Raw genomic sequence first — 15,237 nt, forward strand, 5'->3', positions numbered from 1 at the left:
AATGTAGCTGATTATTTCAATATAAAATAGAAGGGATACTTTTGAGGTCACGATGTACTTGTTGATTTTTATTGTGATAACAACTCAAATATATTTAAATATTATTTTTGTCATATCTCATCTTGTAAATTCTAGACTATAGAAAGTTCCTTAAGATGAATAAAAAATTGTTTAAAACAACTTAGTGAAGAGGTAAATTTCTAAAATATTTTATCTAAGAATGAAGCATGGCAATTGAGGTCAATTGATAGAGGCATTCAACTAAGTCAAATGGATTGGATTTAGATGAATTTTCAATTTAGGTTAACTATGACTAAGACTATAGAAATGTTATAAGAAATATAGTTAGTGATAGTTTAGATTATAGAGTAGGTTTAATGGAGTGGAACCGATCGTGATTATGGTATCAGGTTATAAATAATGAAAAATGATGGTGAAAAGTGATCAGGTTGGTATGTCATTTAGAATAAAATATGCACAACCATGGCAAGGTCTTGTAAAAATAGAACATTAATTTGTATCCTTGAATTATTCCCTCACCTTTGATTGGTTATATATAAAAGATAGAATACGTGAACAATAATGTATATGATAGAATTAGAGCTACTTGTGTGAAGCACTGATGTGCAATGTTTTTCTACCATCTATAGATGAATTCAACAAGAAAAGCTACAAATTAAATTCTTGCCCCACGAAAAAAAAATATAGTTCAATCATAAATTTGCAAAATTATATCATGCAATATTCTAGCAGTTTGTTCCGGTAAAAAAAGGAGGTGGGGGATGGGGGGGGGGGACTCCCCTATGGTAATTGGTTGGATCTTGAGGAGGCCTTGGTCTGCTAATGCTCATCCCCTCCTTTTGGATATTTTGGGTCACCTAATACTTATGTTTATTATGAGCTACATTTGTGTATCGGGAGATGAGTAGTATGGTGGATAGGATGGCAACTTATGTGGTAGACAATTCAAAAAGTGTGCTTTAGGAGAACGTTGCTCAAGCCCCTTTCTATTTTCATAACAAATTTTTCTCCGATTGCATGAGATGTGTTCATACAAGATGGATAAGATTCATCTGGGTTATCCAAAAAAAAAAGGAAAAACATTAAAAGAAAAAAAACATTGCAACTTATGTATGATAAACCAAGAATGACAAAGTAATATAGGATATTTAGACATTACACTAATTGAGACAAAATGATAAAAAAATTATTGGGATCATGGGGTTATTGAAATGGAGGTATAAAAAGCTCTAAAAGGGAAAGCTTCTCCTTCCATTCATATTATCAAAGGGTCTTAAAAAGTTATGACAAAGGATTTCATAAAGAAATTGTTGTAACATAAAGATAGTCCTAATTACCACGAATTGCTTATTTTAATACAGCAGAGAAACTATACATGAAGGAAGATTTGTGTAATATTTTTTTTATAGAAAATTTTGTTTTAGATTCCTCTTTTTTGGAAAAGAAAAACCATTACCAGCCAGCCAAGACTACCAGATAAACACTAGATGCCACAAATAACCGTTGCGATTGACTGCTGCTATCGCAGCCAAGCGAACTCCGAGTCCGCAATTCTGAGACTCTTGGGATCCACACACGTGGCAGCGCTTTATTGCCCATAGCCAAAGCGAGCCGTCACATACTCGCGTCGTGCAAAGACCGGAAGATTCCAACTCCCTCCGGGCTCTCTCTCTAGTCTCTCTCTTTCTCTGCTGAGTGCTGAAAGAAAGGAAGATCATCTCACTCTCTCGATCGATCGATCGAAATCTCAAGCCCCGAAGAAGGAGAGAAAAAAGAAAAATCGAAGGTAATTCGACATTTTCTTGAATTTTAGGGTTTCGAATCTTTCTTTTCTCCTATCGAATTTGCTGAAACTACCCCGCTCTGCTTTCCCATCGATTCCATAGGAAAAAAAAAAAAAAACTTCGAGATTTCTGGATGCCAGTGGTTTTGTGTTTTTCCCTAATCTGATGGATTTCGTCGAGCTTCGAATGAGATACTTTTGTTTAACCACTTCAGTTTCTTGGTTCGATTCAAGTTTTGCATATAAATTACGCCGTTTATGGATCTAGGGCTCGATTCTTGATTCTTTAAAATATTTATCGATTATTCGATCGTTTTGAGGCTCGTGTCTTTGTTTTCTTGGAGTGTAAAATCTGTTCTGTTTCAGGTTTTCTTCATTCGTTTGATCGCACTTCGCGATGCCTTCCGAGGACTCGCCTCGCTGGCGTGAAAAGGCCACTGGGTTCTTCTCTTCCTCTGGTAATCTATATCTAGTTATTCTCGATTTCTTTTAAATTGGGCATTTTTGTTTTTGTTTCTGTTTTTTTTACTCTCTTGGGATGCTTAGCGTGAGATGCTTCAATTCAGGGGTGAGGCTTAAGCAAGCTGGGCAATCAGCCGGGGCTTTTGTAGGAGATGTAGCTAAGGATGCAGGCGAAAACGTAGCTGATATGGCGGGGAAGGTTGGGTCGATGGTCAAGGGCCGGTGGGCCCTCATTCAGCAAACCAGGCAAAACCGGCCGGCAGCACCGCCAGGAGAGAGCGTGCAAGAACGCCTTCTCTCTGCTGCCGCTTCCACTGGATTGCTCCTGAGGAAGGGCTTCTTGGAAACGAAAGAAAAGGTTTCCGTGGGAAAATTGAAGGTCGAAGAGGTACAATTCCAATAGCTTTTGAGGTTGATATCGATTTCTTGGTTTTTATTTCCTGAATTTTATGTACTTATGTTGATGTGATGCATTAGTTGATCTAGGACACCGCGCCTGTCCTGTAGCCAGATTGCAGAAATCGGATCTCATGTATAGTGAACCACTAAAGAATAAATAGAAAAAGAGTAGGATTTCTTGATTAGCTTTGACAATATGTTGCTATTGATTTGCAAGAAATCATCTCGAAGATATGATGAACCCATGAAGGTATTTATTTTCTCAGGATGTTTTTTTATGTGGTGAAGCGACATGCCACTGGTACAAGGATCCAAGTGCCAAGGGTATGGCTTTTGTTCTAAAAATTTGTATCCTTGTGGAATTCTAACATAGTTTTCTATTGAGGTCTATCCCATGAAGGTACTCAAATTGGGTCAGTGATCGATTTCCAGGATGACATGGACCCAAAAAAAAGAGGGCAAAAAGAAAAGAAAGAATTGTTGGTGGAATTTAATAAGCTGCACCTATGTAAACAACATGCAGGCCCTATAACTGCTTGCTCTTAAATCAGTTTTGCCTTTCTTGGAAAAAAGGAAGGTATGAATAATTCATGTAGTGGAATTGGCCCATTGTAGCTACCTCCAATTGATCTGGCACATACTATTGTTCCTCGGTCAGAGAACATGTTCAAGATTTTATTTTGTTACATACACATAGATAGATGAGGACTGAGAGGCTTATCAGACTTATCCATCATTATTTTGTAATCCGCTTTCAATAGCTATGATTGTAAGAAACATTTGGGCAACTGCCTAATGCTAAGTAGGTTGCAGACAACGTGTAATGCAAACACGTCACAGCAGAACCCATACCAAAGAAATCATCAGATCAGGTTACCATCAGGAGTTCTGACCACTCGATCATATAACTTAGAATATCTTATCCATTTTGGCAAAATGGAGGTGCATACCATGAATGTATGTTAAAAATGTTAACTAACCACCAGCAGATCAAAAGTTTAAGCTATTATCGAGGGGTCAGTAATGTATACCAGCCGTAACAAAAGAAAAGACTCCAGAGAATAAAATGGGCAAACTTGGCCCGACTGGAGATTTGAGTCCATGATATTAGGCTCTGATATGATGTTATCTAACCAGTAATCCCTAAAAGCTGAAGTTGTTAGGGAAGATGTCAACAGTGTATATCAAGCCTTAACAAAAAATTGAGAAGAATGATTCTAAAGAAGTATCTAGCATTAATTAATGTCAAAAGCCAACAAGTCCTAGCGATGCTTAAGTTAATGTATTCGACACATTACGTTCTTAACACTATCAACCCTGAGTTTTCTTTTTCTTTTTCTCCTCCCTTTTCTGCTAGGGTGTTTGTGTCAAGATTTAGTCCAACAAATTTTTGATATATCATTCAGTGGTTTCTTTTTCCTAATTTTTGCTTTTGTCATGTCTATATTCTATTTTTTTCCTGCTTTGCCACAGTTTCATTTTTTTGATACCAAAAAAGAAAAAAAGGAAATTCTTGAATCCTAAAAGAATTTCCTTTTAGGTGTTTTCTTTGTTTGTATGAGGTGTACTGAGAAAAGCCTGAATTTTAAGCCACACTGCTGCTCTTCCTTCTATTTATCATCCCTTGTAATTTGAAGGATAATGCATGTTCTTTGCATGTATTGCTTTCAGGCTTCCTTTTCTGGCATAGTTGCTAAAAACAGCCAGTAAACCACATGAAATTAAAGTATGAAAGAAAGGAGGTTTCATGCTAAAAAATGGTAAAAAAATTAGTACATGCTATCATCACTTAGAAGCAGTTGGATATTGGTTATCCTGCAAACCTATTAAACTTTACAGTTGACTTGGATGCTTTTAGAGATTGCTACTCATGTTTTGCAACTATGTTAAATATAATGCCATGGAAACTTACTAACTTATAGTGGATTTTCTAATCTTAACTAAAAATGCTTTTGTCTTTTAACTATCTTCTTCTTCTTCTTCTTCTTCTTCTACCTTTATTTTTCTCCTCTTTCTTTTTCATAATTCAATTTCATGTTCTGCTACATCATTTTAGTCTTCACCAGATATCACTACATATTTTTTTCTAAATAATTCTAGGCAGCAAAGAAGACAGCAGATAAAAGTAAGAGCATTTTGAACAATATCGAGCGTTGGCAAAAGGTACGTCATTTTTCGTAATACAGAAAACCTATTCTCCATTCAGCTGCATTCCTGTATGTTCTTACATGTTTTTGCATTTTACAGGGAGTGGCAAGCAATGATGGTAAGTTTTACATTCTTTCCTTGTGGCCTTGTTTTAAATATCTCTAGATCCTTGTTATCTGAAAATTGTGAGAGGATGGCTTACAGCTAATATCAACTGCTCTTTTTTGTCAATCATCTTGTAGTAGGATTCATCTGTAATTATCATGGGCCAAATTTAAGCTTTAAACTTCTATAATGTGATTAAAGACACCTGGCGAGCCTATCAAGGCTTGGTAAGCCTTTGCAGAAGCTCAGGCAAATTTTCACATTAATTGCTTTCTCTTGTGGTGAGTCTCCAGAATTATTTGCAACATATGGTTAGTGAAGCCAACTCACTGCATTTAAAGGTTTTACATAATTAAATTTTGATAGAATTCCTAATTTAATTCTCTTGAAGTCCAAAAATGCTGTAGATACATGGTTATATCTTTGTAACTAGCATGCTGTCATGTGGAGAAGCAAATGAAATGCATTCATAAAATTCGCAGAGTTGAGAATGAAGTTTTCATTTTGCGCATGCTAGATCATGAATTAGTAACTGCATCCAATCTCTAAAAAGTTTCAATTGTTTTGAACTTTCAATTTTTGGAATGGGATAGAATCCCATGAATAGAACAAATCTTATTCCATGATATTTCCATAAGATTCCTCTTTCCTATTCTTCAGCGAGTCCTTGGGGCTTAGTTGGTCATGGTTTATATTTCATCTTTCTTTTCCTTTTTGTTTATTTCAAGAGAGATATCGTCCAATTCTTTTTACATAAAAATGTAAATATAATGTATAAATATACAAATAAGTTATATACATACATATTTAAAAAATATAAATATAATGTATCTGATTTTATGCAGCCAAGTTGATATAGTCTGATGGAGAACAGAAGCACAAATAACGTCTAATGGAGTCTATCAATATTTATACTTAGATGAAATGTGACAAAATCTGATTGTTACAGAGCAATACAAGTGGAGGGCAGAGACAAGTAACAGGTGACTTTTGAAGTAGGTTGTACGAGTTAAATCAGAATCTGAAATTAGCTAATCTATAAGAAAAATATATATTACTGAACCATAATGTTATGTATCCATTTAGATCTAATGTTAAAATAACTTGTCTCATAGCTGCACTGTTAGTGGTTCTTAAGATGGCATATGTCTGTGTAATATCTTATTTTAAAACACAAGTGAGATAGAGACTGCAAAGAACCAATGGAGAGTTTTTTTTCAAAACATTTTGAGATCGATTCTATGAAACTAAGATCTGTCAGTGTGATTATTCAGAGCATCCTTATCATTATGGATGCATTTGCATGCCTGATGTTGGCAACTCAGTCAGGTTGAAGAATCCAAACGACCTAGTTTAATTAAATTATTGCAATCATTGTTGGAAATAATATCAAAGAGAAGGGTATAGACAACTGCTATACGAAACCTATGAATAAATTTCCTCTAGGAAAAGGACTACATTTTCCCATGGCATAGGCGTATCTCTACTCAAAGACAACTGATTCTCCTTATTGGGATAGTGCCATCCATTGAACTTGCTAGCTATTGAGCAATGGAAGATAATGGGATCTTGGTAGCATCTTATGGACCTTATGATAAGTGCTGGTCCTGCTGGATCTATGGATTCAGCATTGGATAACAATTTGATCATCAGCATAATGAGTTTAGGATTAAACCCTTATCCAGTGATGGTGATCCCTCATGAATGGTCGGTCTCCAACAGTTTGTCTATTGAAGTTGGAGTTAAGAGCTTGAAAATTCAATTCCTAGCTTTATAGCATGATACTCGAAAGGAGCAAGTGCTGGATGGTAGGTATATCTACTCTTTGCAACAAATATTCCCGGGAGATCAGCAGCTGAACTGCATAATTTCACAATAGAAAATGGCCCTTCACTTATAATATGAGATACAGTTTGAGCACCAATTTTTGTGCTTATACAATATTTGTGCACTTCTGTACACAATGTTTATTTTGATCATGTTGATATGATGAATTTAAACATCTGAGAGATGCTACATTTCACTTATACCCAGTTGTAAGACATATTTGTCATACGTCGGACTTCATTATATTTGACCTTGCTTGCTGGTAAGAAGGTCAATTTAGTTTGGTGCAGGTGGATCAGTTAACTGATGCATTTGAGCTAGAAAATGCGTCAAATTATATCTGAATTTTGGTTGGTTCTCTTGGAAAGTCAGGCAGTGAGTGGCACAGAATGAATACTTAATTTGTAATATAAAGTTTAAGCAATGTTATAAGTTTTTTTTTTATATTTCAATGTCATTTCATACCATCTCATTCTGGTAGTTTTTAAAACTTGTGCATGTGTGCGCGCGCGCGCGCGCACGTGCATGTGTGTGAGGGCCATTACCTAGTTGTCCTGAGAGGAATGGATCAGGGACAAACCTATCCTTTTTCATTTTTTGCACAAAGTGGCTGCCTCAAGACTTGAACCTATGGATTGCACTTGTCAGCCCAAGCCTTTCATATCATTCTCTAAATTTTTTTGTTTAATTTAACTTGAAATGGTAATGATTTGTAATGTTATGAGTAATGTTACGCTCAAGCATGTTGTAATGAATTTGTTGCAGTATTTGGTGTCCCAATTGAGCTTACAGTAGAACGTCAACATTCTACTAGGCCTGTTCCTCAAGTATTGGTCAGATGTGCAGACAATCTCATTGTATCAGGTGGTTTCAGATAAACAGTTGTAGGAAATGGTAGTTTATGCATGACAATTGAAAAGCTGATGCTGAAATTTGCCTCACCTAGGATTAAGCACTGAGTACTTGTTTAAATCTGAAGGAGACAGAAAGGTTATTCGGCAGTTAATTTCACTTTATAACCAAGGTATTGCTTCCTGTCAATTATGTTCTGCTTTTGGACTGGAGATAATCATGAATTTGATAGTTTTATTTGAATGTTACAGACTGGAATGCATCTTTGCCAGAGGGTGTAAGCCCAGTTGACTTGGCTACATTAATTAAATGTTATCTTGCTAGCCTTCCTGAGCCTCTTACTACATTTGCTCTGTATCATGAAATTAGAGATGCAAGGAGTAGCTTACATGACATGAGAAATATTTTGAAGAAGCTTCCAAATGCAAGTTACATGACACTGGAATTTGTTACTGCCTTATTGCTCCGGGTGAGCCAGAAATCATCACTTAACAAGGTAGTCTGTTTTTTTGTGGTCTTTATTTATCATGGTTGTAAATATCTGCAGTTTGAAGCTACGCTTCTTTTTATGTGGTTATGATATACCATCAATTTTTAAAACAACTAACTATTTACATGCGCTCTGACCAGACACTTTATTTGCTATGTATGCTCCTTATTTATCTATTGCATATGTTCATTTTGTGAGGGGCTGCTCATGTGGGTGACAAGAGTAGGATTTAAGTATCCATTAGTTGACTCTTTCTATATGATTGTAGAGTCATTTGCATGATTTACAGTAATTGTAACCACTGATATCATTGCACATATATGCATTGAAGGTGTCACTTGCTGTGTTGGTCTCTATCATTCTCGTGAACTCTCTACATCTCAAGATATTCTCTTGGTAACCTATCTAAAATATCCATAGTTATTTCAAGATATGCTTTCCCATATGTAGATTCTTATTGTAGCCAAAGCTCAAAAATGCCTCAAAGATCATTTTACCTTGAAGTATTTATGGACACCATCTAACTGAAGTTGTTCAGCACTGAACCATTCATCTGGCAAACTTTTGATTGGTGGTAGTGAAATGGTGAATTATATTGCCAAAATAGAAGTTGGCAAGATCACCTTAGCCTACTTTCAACAGTCATTTGTCTAGGACTGCAAGGTGGTCGAGTTGACATAGTTTTACACACTAGTGGTATTCTACTACAAGGCACATTTCTGAATTGTCAAAAATCTAAGCATCATCAGGCTTATACAGAACTAATTATTTTAAGATAAATTGGACCTCATTTGTTTATCAAAATAGAATTGAAAAGGTCTGGGTGACAAATGGTGTCTCAAGGTTCTGGAGGGCTCATGTAGTTGAAGAGTAACTGGTCATCATGGATTTATGGTCCATGTTGCATTAAATTCTCTTCTATACAATAGAAGGAAGCTTATGAAGATCACAACATGTGGACCTTTACTGAAGTAATTCTCTCTTGTTTATCTTTAACGGAAAAGCACAAATATTAGATCAGCATGGTTTATTGATGTCATGCCAGCTTTTGGCATTAACATGGTATGTGCCAATGCTTGGCACGGATTAGTACTCAGCTAGGTGACATGCCAATCTAGTTTGGCAAGGTACCTGCCTAGCAATCATACAGCCAAAATTTAATGCTGAACAAATCTCACTGGCTGGAAAGAGTAGCTGGCATCATGTGATTCCAGTGCTCATGGATTAATGTAAGAATGATGGTATCCAACAATAGAGGTCCCATCAGCAAGGCATACGACCCGTAGAGAGCCTACCTTGGTACATACCATGCTGTACCACCATGCATTGGCAAATCATAAGTTACTATGGGGGTTGCTGTGGTACATCCTAATCCAATACATGACCTGTACACCTTCATGCTGCGGTACTTCAAATCTTGGTCATGGCATATCAGCCCCACAATGATGTAGAAAGTCCTATTTCAAGGGCAATATTTCTTAAGACTTGCAGTATGTCATAGCATAAGGCACTGAAAACACATGCATGGAGTATTTTATTGGTTTCTAAATGAGCAGACAATTCATGATGTGAGGTATGCAAACACATGATGCAACTATGTGCAATTCATTAAACACGAATGTCGATAGCACATGCCATCAAATTAAGCTGCTTTCTTCTTAAATAGCTGGAGAAGGTGTTTGATTTTTAGTAGAAACTAAGGCAATCTTTTCCATCTCCTCTCATTTGCTTACAGCAGAAATCAACCTCTGACATCCTATTAATTCTTGAGATTATGTTATACATCCATCTGAGAAACCATTTCTACTGTGACTTCTTTGGCCATATCGGTTTTACTATATGTTTTTCTTGCTTGAAGTCTCCTTGTTTATGTTATTCACTGTTCTGTTTTATGTTTGCGTACATGTTATGTAGTTGTACAAATGGTTGTTGATGTTATATTACTTAACAATATGAACTTTATTAAAGTTTGTACATTCAGCTTTCCGTAATAAATGTTCGAAACAGTATTTTTTTCTGCCATTTGCTCTGCATTGTTATCTCCTTGAAAATCATTCTAGTTATCTCTGCATCTTCCTGTCATTCGAGTTGTTCTAATCCTCAGCAACAATCTTAGAATCATGAAAAAACTGCAACCTGAGGAAGGCATCCGTTGGATTAAATTAAGTTTTATACGTTTCTGTCCCTACAAGGCATGTTTTGCTTTTTGTGAGGTCAGCAGAAAAGGGCTTTCCAATGGATGCAAAGCTGTAAGAATTATATATATATATATATATATTTTTTTTTTATATTATTATATATATATATATATATATAGTGGAGGTGAAGAAACCATATTTATTTGAAGGAAGAGAGAATTTCAAAGGAGAAAAGAAATGAAAATATAAGATTATACAGAGTCTAATCAAGAACACCAAGCAAGTCAACTGCTTAGTGACCTTTGTCTATTCCAGAGATTGGAGACATAGAGTAGCTACTTTTGAGTGCATAGGATGGACCAATCATTGGAAAGACTAAGACAGGAATGGAGATTTTGCTTGGGCAAGGCAGCTTTGTTCAGGAAGGATTCTTGCTTTCTGTTCTTTCCAGCAGGTCCATAAGAAGGCAGCATAGACTTTATCAACACCGACCCAAGGCTTTTAGTGACAGTGGATCTCTCCATGTAGTCCAGAGAGATTGAACTTTAGCGGGCAGATTAAGGAGGTTTAACTGAGCTAGTATCACTGACCAAAGATTGCGAATGAATGAACACTTGGAAAGATGTGGTCCAAGGATTCCATGGTCTCAGCGCAGAAGGCATATCCACCAAGATCTGCTTCAGTTTCCCTTTTTGTGATTCTCTCCCACATTGAGCTTATCTTAAGAGGAATAGGAATTTTCAATAGTTTACCTGCAAAAGTGCAGTGTGGACAACCAATCCTGAGGAATCATACGAGGAAGTTGTAGAGAATTGACCTGAATGCTTACTTCGCCATAGAACCAAATATGTACATCTGGATGGCCTGATCTAAGTTCTTTGTTTTTCTACTAAGTGTAGTGGATAGAGGGCTTTGATATTCCATACAGGTATACTGTGTTTCCATTTAGAGGCAACAGTGATCCTAATCTTCTTTGCATCAGAATAGAGTTGGGGAAGGTAAACAAAATGGGATATCTCCCAGCCGAGTGTCCTCCCAAAAATTGATGTTGTGACCATTCTCAAGCTCAGGTTTTAGTCCATTCCAGAAGGGAAGAGTGGGTCAGATACTTTTCCAAACCATAGATATTCTTTTCCTAGCCTTCCATTGAGATGCTAATTTGATTTTCTGTGTTAAGCCCATTGTGTCTGAGTTCTCCAAAGTTCTGTCTGTTTTCAGGAATTCCCCACCACATTTGGCTAGGAATGCTTGGATCTTGACTTCTAGATCTTCGACTCCCAATCCTCCTTACCTTTTGGTTTTGCGTACCTGTCTTCCAGCCAGACACGCTAATCCTGGCAGGGACCAAAGCGTGGAAGGTCCACAAAGCTGACATATCTCTGAGGATACACATCTTACAGGTGCTTTGGTGACTGCTGATGTGGATATAAAGATTTTAGTGGAACATATTTCCAATTGTTTGGTGAATTGGATATTTCTCCAGCTCCTCATAGTCGCCAGTATGAGTTGGGTGATATCTTAGACAAGGTCTAGCTTACTATTAAGGGAGTAAATTAATTTGGTTTCAGAGTGAGGTTCTCCCTTTGTGTAGGATTCTCTGCTTCTTCAAGCAAGTTTTTATGTAAGGCATAAAATAGGGCTGTATAGGATAGATACTTTTGATGTTTTTTTCACTATTAACTGAAGTTTCTGATGCATGTGAGTCCCAAGATCTCTGCTGCAATTGAATTCTGGGCTGCCTCCTCTTTTTTTATTCTTCCCTTCTTAGCTTGTTTCTATCTTTTTGTTCTTCTCTCAGAGTATCTTCCTATCTGTTGATATCGAGGAATTCTTTACATTACCAACCCTTCTTACTTTTCTATTTCAGTTATGAATGAATTTCATGTGCATATACATGCAGATTGTTTTTTTAGGATTGAGTATATCATTAAAATTAATTAAATGCAGATGGATGCTCATAGCCTTCTGTGGAATTAGCACCATTAATAATGTGGCAGAAAGGTGATTCAAGAGCAGATTTCCATGGTCATCTTAGCTATACATCAAAAGGTCCTTCGAAGACTGTGGATCTGGCATCAAATCAGCATGACTGGAACAGCCTTTTGGGTAAGTTCCTCCCCTTTGCTCTTTTTTTTTTTGGTGTGGGTGGGGGTTGTTTCCGGGTTGGGGTTTTTTGGGGGGGGGGGGTGCAATGTGGTGGGCTTTTTGAGTGGGTTCCTTATACTTGGACATAGACACTTAAAATCTATTATGAGGTCAATGATTTAAGAGTATCTTATTTCATTGGACAAGCTATGTGAGTTTCGAGGTTTCTAACATGGCAATATGGAATTGTAGAAGTTTTTCATTTGCATATATGCTTAAGCCTTGGTTATAACGTAATTCAGCCTAAACATTTCTGGAAATCCACAAGGCTTCATCCCATTAGGTTGCATATAAAGCAAAGACCAACCAGTTTAAACAAAACGTGCATATAAGCCTCTGTGGCAAACACAAGACTCATACTCTGACTTTTTTTTATTTATTTTAGTAGTAGGTCACTTATGTTGACCTTTAATTTCCTGTTCTCTTTTGCTTGCCTGGGAAAAATGTTTTTCTCAGACTTTTCTGTTTCAAATTTTGACATGGATTTCCATGTTCTCTTTCGCTTATTTTGAATGTCCACATGCTATTGGCCAATAACATAAACCAGCTTGAGTATCTTTTTATCATTTGAGGATGTACGGACGCATTTTAGTATGCATGCATGCAAGCTTATGTGTATGATTCTCTCAGCATTGGGCGTGCACTGTTTCACAACCTAGTAAATTCTCTCTCTTAACACAAATGAAAAATTCATGATAGTGTTAAAGGTTCTAAACAATCTTTTGGAATCACCTCAAAGAAGTGGGGGGAAATTAAGAAGTGCATCTCCGACTATATTGATAAAACTTTGATTATTATTAATAAATTTTATTTGGTGGCAGATGAAGATGATGATACTGCTGATGCTTCTTCCCAGATCCCCTTGGATGATGATGCACCCCCAGATTATGGTGCCATTGAGGTAATCCTGTGCCTCATCGAACATCACAACACCATTTTCACAGATGCAAATGAGACCGTATGGAGATGATTTATGTCTTTGCTCTTCCTTTTTGTGAGCTGAGGTAAAATTTGGTATATACAGATCTCATCTGGGAAGTACCATTTGTCTCAGGAATGTGATTTTTCTTTAGAAAAGGTTCTCCATGGTGCTGGAAAAATATGTTTATCTAGGACAGTCTTGAACTCTAATATATTTGGATTCTATATAGTTTGACTACTTTAGGGGAGACTTAGAAAATATTGTGTTGTTTCATCTGTCGACAAAAGTTATAGCCTGTAGATATTTGTACAGTTGAGACATTCTTTTTGTGTGTACTTGATTGTGAGTTTGGAGCATAAGCCTCACCGAGAAGAATATTTTAGATCTTTTCCCTCTTTATCTCTTCAAAGGTAACATGGATCCAGCCAAAGTCAGACTCTAAGCCTTGCGTCCGGCCGGGGCCCTTCATTATGACTTGTGGCCTAGAATTAACATCGGAAGAAGTTCAATTAATGTGAAAGATATAATTTGACATTGTGGGGCAATGTAAAAACTTGAGATGCGTGGTATCATTTTCATTTTATTGTATGTTCAGATAGAAAAATAGAAATTCAATTTTAATTTTCAAATTTTAAAAATATAAATAGATTAAATATAGTTAATTATTTTTAAAAATATAAATATGATGATGATTGTGCAAGTGATGTTAGTAAGGGCAAGTTGCTGGAAAGCATGACAGTGATACAGTGAAATGGTAACAAGATAATTTCATGAAAGTAATAATGATAGTGATGATGGTGCAGTAATAATGGTGGTGATGGCATGGGTAGTAATGGTGGTAGGGCTACTGTCATACGGTAAAAATGATAATTATGGTAAAGATGATAATGATAATATGATAGAAGTGGTAAAGGGGGTGGGGAGGATGGCGGTGATAGTGATGAAAGAATGATTGCAATGGTGATGGTGATAGTAAAAATATAAAATTTTTATTTTTAAAAATATTAAAAAAATATATATATGATTTTTATGATTTTATTTTTAGAAATGAAAAAAAGAAATAGAAGTGGTATCAGATAGAGCCAAAACCTTAATTTATCCCTTATTATCCATTCTCGACTTGTTGTTAATAGTGTATTGTTTTTAAAAAAACAATCCTGACCTCTGATATTTTTTAGGATTCGTTTGGTTGAAATATATCAGATTACCATCTATAAAAATTATTTATTTAAAAAATAATTATGAAAAAATATTTTTTACTATGTTTGGTTGGTAAAAAAATTATTTCAAAAATAATATAGAAAAAAATCATTATGTTTGATTGGAGATCAATCTACATAGAAATATGACTAAATTTATAAATATATTTTGAATATAAAATAATTTTTTAGTATTATAAATACGATATGTCATCTTCAATTAGTTTTTATACAATGACTGTAATCACATAGTCTTTTATATAATATCATCTTCATCTTAATTTTTTTACAAAAAATTTTATTGAATGAATTTAAAAAATATTAAAGTAAATTTAATAATTATATATATAATTTTATTGAAAATATTTTTATCAAATATAAATTACGGTCATTTAAAAATTTGTTAAATATCAATAAGAAATATTTGTTTTACTTTCTCTTTATGAAAAATAAATATGGAGTCTATCAATTTTTTTTTTTTTTACATCAAATATAATTATCTGATATGAGAATTATTTTTTCACATCAGATTATCCCAAATGGCTCTGGGGGAAAATCCTGACTTCTTGTGGGGGATCTTTTAGGCTCTTTGGTGGTACCAATTGAATGCTGGCTGATCCTCTCCATACATTCTTGTCGATATGTAGCGGGAGTGCTGCCTTTGCTTCAGAAGAAAGCATTCCTAGCCGACTCTCTCACGACAGCTGATATGGTAGATTATTTTGAGATCAGGGAACTACCCTTCT

The 15,237-nt window shown here is 35.6% G+C and overlaps 1 protein-coding gene across 1 annotated transcript; it reads left to right on the forward strand.

Annotated features, from left to right (window-relative positions):
* The first annotated feature begins 1,668 nt into the window (after window positions 1-1,668).
* LOC105043706 (uncharacterized Rho GTPase-activating protein At5g61530) lies at window positions 1,669-13,550 on the forward strand. Its single transcript, XM_010921366.4, is given in 11 exon segments — window positions 1,669-1,807; window positions 2,171-2,262; window positions 2,371-2,654; window positions 4,766-4,828; window positions 4,913-4,931; window positions 7,511-7,609; window positions 7,692-7,769; window positions 7,849-8,093; window positions 12,173-12,188; window positions 12,191-12,331; window positions 13,192-13,550. Coding segments are annotated over 10 exon segments (1,155 nt in total). The 5' UTR covers window positions 1,669-1,807; window positions 2,171-2,201; the 3' UTR covers window positions 13,341-13,550.
* The last annotated feature ends 1,687 nt before the right edge of the window (window positions 13,551-15,237 follow it).

The sequence above is a fragment of the Elaeis guineensis genome, chromosome 4, assembly GCF_000442705.2.
Source record: "Elaeis guineensis isolate ETL-2024a chromosome 4, EG11, whole genome shotgun sequence".
Classification (NCBI taxonomy): Eukaryota; Viridiplantae; Streptophyta; class Magnoliopsida; order Arecales; family Arecaceae; genus Elaeis; species Elaeis guineensis.